The 10,899-nt window shown below is 34.0% G+C and overlaps 1 protein-coding gene across 1 annotated transcript; it reads left to right on the top strand.

Annotated features, from left to right (window-relative positions):
* The first annotated feature begins 7,015 nt into the window (after positions 1-7,015).
* On the top strand, positions 7,016-7,840 carry LOC148938569 (uncharacterized). The gene has a single exon (XM_089107695.1). It carries the CDS (start codon positions 7,016-7,018, stop codon positions 7,838-7,840), a length of 825 nt encoding a protein of 274 aa, XP_088963821.1.
* The last annotated feature ends 3,059 nt before the right edge of the window (positions 7,841-10,899 follow it).

The following is a 10,899-nucleotide window of genomic DNA, read 5'->3' as shown; positions in this document are numbered from 1 at the left end:
CATAATGGTTAGATCAAAGCAAGCTACACGCAAGTTAAAAAACAGTACTACACAAAAAACAGAGATAGTATCTTGAAAAGAGAAAAGCAAAAGTATTCAACCGACCAGGCGTATTGAGAAGTAAAATTTGAGAGAGCCAAACAAAACATCAAGGAGCGTTATCAAAATGATGAACTTTATAGAGAAGCAACAATTAAGCAAGCTAAACAAAAGAGCAAGGGACGGTATGATAATGATGAAGATTACAGAGAAGCAACAATTGAGCTGGCTAGACAAAAGAGCAAGGAGCGTCATCATAATGATGAAGATTACCGAATCAAATTATAATAAAGAACGACCTCTTGCCTATACTAAATTATATAGGCCACTTAACTATAGTATAGATTGGTAAATTTACATTAAAAGACGATCACTGAAATAAAAAACCATTCCATACATTGGACTTAGTTAGCTACTTGATTGTTTGAGTTTCGTCTCTTACTATTTAAAAGAAATATTTTGTATTTATAGTTTTTGTATTTATAGAAGTATTGTATTACTGTTTGTATTTATAGTTAAAAAACGAACTCAAGCCCAAAGAAGCTAGCAACCTAGTAAGAGACGATCACTTCCAATGTTAAGAAATATAAAAACCCATAGTTCCTAAAAAAAAGGAGTCAGATCATAACAAAAAGTACACCATTAGAACCGCCTTGTCCGAAACCCCTGTATAGGAAACTTTCTGTCCCTTGGCTTGAACAGGAAGGGAAATATATTGGCTTGAAAATCAAGAAAAATGGCAGCTACTACAACATTCTGCCTAAACGGGATATTTTTTTTCTTTCTTGTTATCCAGATATAGCTTGGCACTGGAGCATCGTAGAAAGTTGTTCAAAGGCTCATTTTAAAGAAAATTAATTGGCTTAAAAACCTTTTGTAACTAAAACAAATTATTTTAAAACAGGATAAATTTTTCCTCTAAAAACTGTATTTTTGATGTCTTTCCATACTGCTGTCTTTTCAAAAACATTTGATTTTTGAAGCAATCAAGCAGTTTGTGGTAAGGTTGTATTTTAAACTTTATATTCCATAGATAGCTTAGCACTGGAACATCGTAGAGAGTTGTTCAATGGATCATTTTAAAGTAAATTAATAACATTCAAGGACGTATCCAAAGGGTTTAGTGGGTTTGAACCCCCCTCCCCCAAAATGTTTTTCAGATTCATAATAACGAATATAAAATGAATAAAACAAAATTGACTATAAAAAAATATACAAAAATGAATATGAACAAGTTTTTTATGCGTTTTTGAAGTTTTTATAATAAAGAACGAATATTTTACCGATTATCTACTCATAACCATATATGACGTAATAAGTGACATTACGTAATATCTAAAACCTATTGTGTACTAATAACCATATATGACTTAATGAGCGACGTGACGTAAAAATTGAAAAAATTAATTTTTATTTTATTTTCGTTGTTAGTTCAGAATCGCTAAAGTTTTACAGTAAGGAACGATCTCTGGCCCATAGTAACTGATATATGGTTGTTCCAATGGTAGTCCGGGTTGCAGTGGTAGCTAGCAACCTCCGGGTTGCAGCGGTTGATAGCAACCTAATAAGAGACGATCACGCCCCGTAGCAAGCTTACCGTCCTTTGGCTTGAATAACAAAGAAAATATATTGGTTTGAAGATCAAGAAAATTTTACAATAAAGAACGAACTCTAATTACATTCTGTAATCAAGAAATATAAAATATAGTAATATAAAATATTACTAAATAACCATATATGACGTAATGAGCGACGTGACGTAAAAATTGAAAAAAAAAATCAATTTTCATTTTATTTTCGTTTTCAGTTCAGAATCGCTAAAGTTATAAACTGCAAAAATATTTATGGTATCTGACCAATAGTTTTAATCTTTTAATTTAGACAACAAAATACCTAAAAAATTTTAAATTATTTTAAATTTTTTTTGAGGTTCTTGGTACTTGATACGTGACTTAAACATTCAACTATTGATTTAATAATGATTAAATCAAAGCAAGCTACAAGCAAGTTAGTACTACACAAAAAACAGAGATAGCATCTTGAAAAGAGAAAAGCATAGGTATTCAACCGACCAGGCGTATCGAGAAGTAAAAATTGAGAGAGCCAAACAAAACAGCAAGGAGCGTTATCATAATGATGAAGATTATAGACATGCGAAAATTGATAGTGACAAACAGCGTTATTCTAATGATTTAGTTTATAGACATGCAAAAATTGAGACAGCCAAACAAAAGATCAAGGAGCTTTATCACAATGATGAAGATTACAGAATCAAATATAAGAAAAAAGAAAAGCAAAGGTATTCAACCGACCAGGTGTATCAAGAAGTAAATATTGAGAGACCCAAACAAAACATCAAGGAGCGTTACTGGCGTGACAAAAGCTATAATGAAAAAATTTAATTCTCTGCGAGGTTGTACCGAAGAACGCATAAGGACAAAGGGAAATTACAGTAAAGAACGAACTTCCAGCCCATATTAACTATATTATACTTTCATCATGTCAAAGATTGATCAATGATGTCATATTATTAGGCTGTAGCCAGGTCGTCTCTTACTCTTCCAATTAAGAAAAAGCCATAGGCTTTTTCCTGTTTGTTATATTAAGGATTGATTCCGGGTTGGAACGGTAGCTAGCAAAATAGTAAGAAGATCGCATCCAATACTAAGAAATAAAATCCGGGTGGCAGCGGTAGCTAGCAACCTAGTAAGAGACGATCACGTAAAATGTTAATAAATATAAAAACCCCTAACTCCTAAGAAAAGAGTCATATCCGGGTTGCAGCGGTAACTAGCACTCTAGTAAGAGACGATCACGTCCAATTTTAAGAAATATAATTACAATAAGGAACGAACTGAGCCCATAGTAACTTAAGTATTAAATCAAACAGTTCTTGGTCATAATAAAGAGCTGTGTAATGGCTCATTTTAAAGGAAACTCCCGTTTATAGATTATATTAAAGGATGAACTATAGCCCATAGTTACTGGAATCCGGGTTGCGGCGGTAGCTACCAACCTAGTAAGAGACGATCACGCCCCATAGTAATTACAGTAAATAAAATAAGATTATAGTTGCTCTGGGTTGCAGTGCTAGCTAGCAACCTAGTAAGAAACGATCAGGCCCCATAATAAAATCTAAAATAACCCATAACTCTTAAAAAATCCGGGTTGCAGCGGTAGCTAGCAACCTAGTAAGAGACGATCACGTCCAATGTTAAGAAACATAAAAACCCATAGTTCCTAAAAACGGAGTCAAATCAAAACAAAAAGTACACCATTAGAACCGCCTTGTCCGAAACCCCTGTATAGGAAACTTTCTGTCCCTTGGCTTGAACAGAAAGGGAAATATATTGGCTTGAAAATCAAGAAAAGTGGCAGCTACTACAACATTCTTCCTAAACGGGATATTTTTTTCTTTTTTTTCTTTTTTCTTTGTTTCCAGAGATAGCTTGGCACTGGAACATCGTAGAGGGTTGTTCAATAGCTCATTTTAAAGGAAATTAATTGGGTTAAAAACCTTTTGTAACTAAAATAAATTATTTCTAAAAGAGAATAAATTTTTCTACCAAAAACTGCATTTTCGATGTCTTTTCACACTGCAGTCTTTCAAACATAATCGTATACCAGCGGTAAGATTTGAACCCACGCCTCCGAAGAAACTGGTGGCTAACACCAGTGCCTTGGACCACTCGGCCAGGTTGCCTCTCATAAATAATATATATGTGAATCCGGGTTGCAGCAGTAGCTAGCAATCTAGTAAGAGACGATCAGTCCAATGCTAAGAAATATAACAAAACTCCTAAAAATAGAGTCAGATCAAAACAAAACTACATCATTAGAATTACCTTGTCTGAAACCCTACTAGATAAATATTGAATGTCGTCATAGTTTTATATTAGAGCTATGACGTGAATAGAAAAACATATCCGGGTTGCAGCGGTAGCTAGCAACCTAGTAAGAGACGATCACGTCCAATGTTAAGAAATATAAAAACCCATAGCTCCTAAAAAAGAAGTCAGATCAAAACAAAGAGTACACCATTAGAACCGCCTTGTCCGAAACCCCTGTATAGGAAACTTTCTGTCCCTTGGCTTGAACAGCAAGGGAAATATATTGGCTTGAAAATCAAGAAAATTGACTTTAACCACATTAGTCTCCCCAAACGGGATATTTTTTTTTCTCTTTTTTGTATCCAGAGATAGCTTGGCACTGGAACATCGTAGAGGGTTGTTCAATAGCTCATTTTAAAGGAAATTAATCCGGGTTGCAGCGGTAGCTAGCAACCTAGTAAGAGACGATCACGTCCAATGTTAAGAAATATAAAAACCCATAGTTCTTAAAAAAAGAGTCAGATCAAAACAAAAAGTACACCATTAGAACCGCCTTGTCCGAAACCCCTGCATAGTAAAATTTCTGTCCCTTGGCTTGAACAGCAAGGGAAATATATTGGCTTGATTTACAATAAGGAACGAACTGAACCAATAGTAACTTAAGTGTTAAATCAAACAGTTCGTGGTCATAATAAAGAGCTGTGTAATGCTTATTTTAAAGGAAACTGCGGTATATAAAAACATTTTGTAATTAACAAAATTAATTATTATTATATAATAAATTGTTACGATATGGTAAAGAACTAACTCTAGACGAGAGTAACTAATTTAATTTTGAAATGAAATTATAATAAAGAACGACCTCTTGCCTATACTAAATTTTATACGCCACTTAATTATAGTATAGGTTATTATAATAAAGAACGACCTCTTGCCTATACTAAATTTTATACGCCACTTAATTATAGTATAGGTTAGTAATTCCACAGATAGCAAGGTTACATAAAAGATCGATATATTTCATCATAAATGGTGTTAGTCAAGAATATTTCTTGTATCGAACAGTTGGTAATAACGAACTGTATAGTAAGAGTGATCCAGGTTGCAGCGGTAGCTAGCAACTTAGTAAGAGACGATCACGCCCCATAGTAAATACTAAAGTAACCCGTAACTCCTGAAAAAAGATTATAATAAAGAACGACCTTTTGCCTATACTAAATTTTATACGCCACTTAATTATAGTATAGGTTAGTAACTCCACAGATAGTTTGGCAATGGAACATCGTAGAGAGTTGTTTAATGGCTCATTTTAAAGGAAATTAATGGGGTTAAACACCTTTTCTAATTATAAAATAAATTATTTTTAAAATTACATTAAAAGACGATCATTCAAAGAACATACCATCACATATATTGGACTTTGTTAGCTGCCTTTGTTAGACAACCTGGCTATTACCTACGATTATGACACCATTGATCAATCTTTAACCTGAAATTATAATCTTATTTTAGTTACTATGGGCTGGAAATTCGTTCTTTACTGTACCAGTGCCAAGCTATATGTGGAATTACTAACCTATACTATAATTAAGCGGCGTATAAAATTTAGTATAGGCAAGAGGTCGTTCTTTATTATAATATGTACACAAATCAAATATCTTTGAAAAGACTGCAGTGTGAAAAGACATCAAAAATGCAGTTTTTGGTGGAAAAATTTATTCTCTTTTAGAAATAATATATTTTAGTTACTAATGATTTTTAACCCACTTAATTTCCTTTAAAATGAGCTATTGAACAACTCTCTACGATGTTCCAGTGCCAAGCTATCTCTGGATACAAAAAAAAAAAGAAAAAAATATCCCGTTTAGGCAGAATGTTGTAGTAGCTGCCACTTTTCTTGATTTTCAAGCCAATATATTTCCCTTGCTGTTCAAGCCAAGGGACAGAAAGTTTACTATACAGGGGTTTCGGAAAAGGCGGTTCTAATGGTGTACTTTTTGTTTTGATCTGACTCCTTTTTTAGGAGCTATGGTAACCTAGTAAGAGACGATTACGTCCAATGTTAAGAAATATAAAAACCCATAGTTCCTAAAAAAGGAGTCAGATCAAAACAAAAAGTACACCATTAGAACCGCCTTGTCCGAAACCCCTGTATAGGAAACTTTCTGTCATTTGGCTTGAACAGCAAGGGAAATATATTGGCTTGAAAATCAAGAAAAGTGGCAGCTACTACAACATTCTGCCTAAACGGGATATTTTTCTCTTTCTTGTTATCCAGAGATAGCTTTGCACTGGAACATCGTAGAAAGTCGTTCAATGGCTCATTTTAAAGGAAATTAATTGGGTTAAAAACCTTTTGTAACTAAAACAAATTATTTTAAAACAGGGGAAATTTTTCCACTAAAAACTGTATTTTTGATGTCTTTCCATACTGCTGTCTTTTCAAAGACATTTGATTTTTGAAGCAATCAAACAGTTCGTGGTAAGGTTGTATTTTAAATCCGGGTTGCAGCGGTAGCTAGCAACCTAGTAAGAGATCCGGGTTGCAGCGGTAGCTAGCAGCCTAGTAAGAGACGATCACGTCCAATGTTAAGAAATATAAAAACCCATAGTTCTTAAATTACAATAAAGAACAAACTCTAACCTATAATACTTACTGAAAGGTATTTATGGGTGTGTGGAGCAGTTATCCGGTTTGCAGCAGTATTTTTGTCAAAATTCAACTCTTGACAACTCTTTTTCAATGTTGTAATTTTGATAAGAAAATAAGAATTATGGAAATGTCAAAAGATTCCACCTTCACCAAATAAACATTAGGTTGAATGTCAGTGATATCATTTGAAATTTTCTTTAAAAATGTTCTTGTGTAGATTCAATCAAATTTTTTCAATGTTATGAATATGACGTAGCTAAAACACAATTTTTGCTGTACAGATAGTGTTTCCTCTGAAGTGTAAGAACAAACAAATAGACCAAATTTAAAAGGTGCAAAACTATTTACTCTCTCTTTAAATAGTAGCAATTTTGTCTGAAGCCAAAAATCTAGCCGTACAAAAAATTAGAGCCAATTATGTGAAGTAATTCTAATGTATCTGGAAAACTTAACAAGCTTGAAGAGTGCTATTTGAAGGTCATAAATGTTTAAGATGAGTGATAGTTACTATAAAGTTAAAGATAACAACCGTCATAGTGAGATGCCGTCAGTGGCAAGCGAGATAGTTTCTGATGACGTTTCATGTTTAAAAAGTTGGGAGGACATGAATTTGAGGAAAAACCTGTTGCGTGGCATTTACAATCATGGCTTTGAATCACCAACGGACGTTCAACAGAAAGGGATTATGCCGTGCACTGAAAATGAAATTACACGTGAAATTAAATCCCTACAGTTTACGATTCAGAGTATTGGATGTGCTGAGGGTTCTCAAGATGAATACTTTAGTATCTGTAGAAATGCAAGAAGGAAGCTGAAGCATGTAAAGGATCTTATTACAGAATTCAAAGATTTATATCCAGACGAAGAAATCATTGCTTCTTCGTTCCATGACTTATACCTTAGTTCTCAAAATGCGTACAGAAAAGCTTGTAGAATGGCTTCGGATCAAATGGATGTGAATGACAGAGTCTTCCTTCTGAAGCCTGTTTCAACGTCGACTAGTGCAAGGCGAAATAAGGACCATGATGACATGTTAGCAGAATCATCGCGAGCCTTTGAGCAGTTGGAGACTTTTCAGCATAGAATGTCAGAGATAGTTTGCCAAAGTAGATACACAAATGAAAGACTAGCTGAGTCTTCAGAAGTGATAGTCCAAACCCGTGATGAGTATCGATCGTTGCGATATTATGTAGACGTTACCAGGATACTGCTAACTGAACACGATCGACTTGAGCTCACGGATACATTTGCTTTTTTCTTAGCATTCACATTATTTTTGGCATGCTGTTTTTACGTTATTATGAAAAGATGTTTTTGAAAAAAAAAGGACTGATTGTGGAATAGTTACGGCACGTCAGCATGGCTGACTACAGTTATGTTTATGCGCCGGTATTGAACTTTATAGAAACGGCGTTGCGATATCAAGATAGCGTAACGAAAGATGCAGCCGTGATTACAGCTGTGAAATTTTTTACGAGGGAGATTCTTCGAGAAAACCATGAAAAACTGAACGAGATAGCAGACAGTTTTGGTGATCCGGGTTGCAGCGGTAGCTAGCAACCTAGTAAGAGACGATCACCTCCAATGCTAAGAAATATAAAACCCCCCAACTCCTAAAAAAAGAGTCAGATCAAAACAAAAAGTACACCATTAGAACTGCCTTGTCCGAATCCTCTATAAAGGAAACTTACCGCCCTTTGGCTTGGATATCAAAGAAAATATATTGGCTTGAAAATCAAGAAAATTGACTTTTACCACGTTATTCTCCACAAACGGGATATTTTTTTCTTTCCGCTTTTTTTTCCTGCTCAGCTAGCTGAGCACCGGAAAATCATAGAGAGCTGTATAATAGCTCATTTTAAAGGCAATTGCAACATCTAGTGCCTTTTGTAATTAAAAATAAAATACTTTTTAAAGTAGAATCAATTTTGTCAAAAAAATTGCATTTTTGATGTATTTTCATATTACATTAAAGGACGAACTATAGCCCATAGCTACTGGAATCCGAGTTGTGGCAGTAGCTAGCAACCTAGCAAGAGACGATCACGCCCCATAGTAATTACAGTAAATGAAATTAAGATTATAGTTAATCCGGAATGCAGTGCTAGCTAGCGACCTAGTAAGGAACGATCACGCCCCATAGTAAAATCTAAAGTAACCCATAACTCCTAAAAAAAGATTCAGATCAAAACAAGATTACATTAAAAGACAATCATTGGAATAACAAACCATCGCATAGATTGGACTTAGTTAGCTACTTGATTGTTTGATACATAAGTTAAAATAAATGACAAACTTCCAGCCCATAGTAACTAAAATAAGACGTTTGCTTTGCTATAAAATACTACCAGCGGTAACATTTTAATCCGGGGTTACGGCAGTAGCAAGCAACCTAGTAAGAGACGATCACGTCCAATGCTAAGAAATATAATCCGGGTTGCAGCGGTAGCTAGCAACCTAGTAAGAGACGATCACGTCCAATGTTAAGAAATGTAAAAACCCATAGTTCCTAAAAAAGGAGTCAGATCAAAACAAAAAATACACCCTTAGAACAGCCTTGTCCGAAACCCCTATGAAAGGAAACTTACCGCCCTTTGGCTTGAACAGCAAAGGAAATATATTGGCTTGAAAATCAAGAAAATTGACTTTAACCACGTTATTCTCCACAAACGGGATATTTTTTTCTTTTTTCTTCGTTTCCAGAGATAGCTTTGCACTGGAACATCGTAGAGAGTTGTTCAATGGCTCATTTTAAAGGAAATTAATTGGGTTAAAAACCTTTTTGTAACTAAAACAAATTATTTTAAAACAGGATAAATTTTTCCACTAAAAACTATATTTTTGATGTCTTTCCATACTGCTGTCTTTTCAAAGACATTTGATTTTTGAAGCAATCAAACAGTTCGTGGTAAGGTTGTATTTTAAACTTTATATTCCATAGATAGCTTAGCACTGGAACATCGTAGAGAGTTGTTCAATGGGTCATTTTAAATTATAATAAAGAACGAATATTTTACTGATTATCTACTAATAACCATATATGACGTAATAAGTGACATGACGTAATATCTAAAACCTATTGTGTACTAATAACCATATATGACTTAATGAGCGACGTGACGTAAAAATTAAAAAAACTAATTTTTATTTTATTTTCGTTTTTAGTTCAGAATCGCTAAAGTTATTAACTGCAAAAATATTTATGGTGTCTGAACAATAGTTTTAATCTTTTAATTTAGACTAGAAAAAAACCTGAAAATTTAAAAATTAGTTTAATTTTTTGTTAGGTTCTTGATACTTGATACGTGACTTAAACATTCAACTAATGGTTACATAATGGTTTCAATCAAGCTAGCTACATGCAAGTTAAAAAAATAGTACTACCAAAAAAACAGAGATAGCATCTTGAAAAGAGAAAAGCAAAGGTATTCAACCGACCAGGCGTATGGAGATACGAAAATTGATAGTGACAAACAGCGTTATTATAATGACGTAGTTTATAGACATGCGAAAATTGAGACAGCCAAACAAAAGATTAAGGAACGGTATGATAATGATGAAGATTACAGAGAAACAACAATTGAGACAGCCAAACAAAAGAGCAAGGAACGGTATGATAACGATATAGATTACCGAAAAAAACATAAGGAACAAGTTGCTAAAAGAATAATGGGTAGATACTGGGGTGACAAAATATATAAAGAAAAAATTAAATTCTCGGCGAGGTTGTACCGAAGAACGAATAATTACAAAGGGAAAAATTACAATAAGAAATACAAGAAGATGGAAAAAATGCAGGCTGATCTTTGTAAATTGATAAACATTTTACGCATGTTTTATCGGGATCACGAAAAGTATTCAAAATTACAGATTAAAATTCTCTTTGAAAGAGCGGATGCTGTTGAATTTCATTTAAGAACGTTTTTTTTAGTAGTAAATATACGTAACTTACGAATTAACTTACGTAACGAACTTCTATATTCATATATTTTTAAAACGCATATTAGGGGGTTCGCCTCCTCGTCAATACCAGAAACCTACAATAATTGAACTGTTTTCAATAAATTGTAAATGAATTGCCCAGATGATGGCAATTACTCTAAAAGATCTTAATCCAAGCCCTCGTTATTAGTATGTCTTAACCTCCTGAATATTTTGGAATCTGGGCTTCCAGTTTCGAGAATCTAAATTCTGGTTGGTATTATAGCGCCTAACTATACTAATGGGCATTCACTTGTGGATTTTTGATAATCACGGCTTTTAGATACTGAAAAGCTCAAAATCTGGAAGCCAGATTGCAGGAAATCAGGGATTTTATCAAGGGAAATCGCGAATAAAGCTTTTCATCGCGAGCACAAATCGCCGCTTATCAATCTG

The sequence above is a fragment of the Artemia sp. Qi Xiang Cuo genome, unplaced genomic scaffold (assembly GCF_049724085.1).
Source record: "Artemia sp. Qi Xiang Cuo unplaced genomic scaffold, ASM4972408v1 HiC_scaffold_3124, whole genome shotgun sequence".
NCBI classification, from domain to species: domain Eukaryota; kingdom Metazoa; phylum Arthropoda; class Branchiopoda; order Anostraca; family Artemiidae; genus Artemia; species Artemia sp. Qi Xiang Cuo.
Note: the sequence above shows the minus strand (reverse complement) of the source record. Positions and strands in the feature narration are given on the sequence as shown.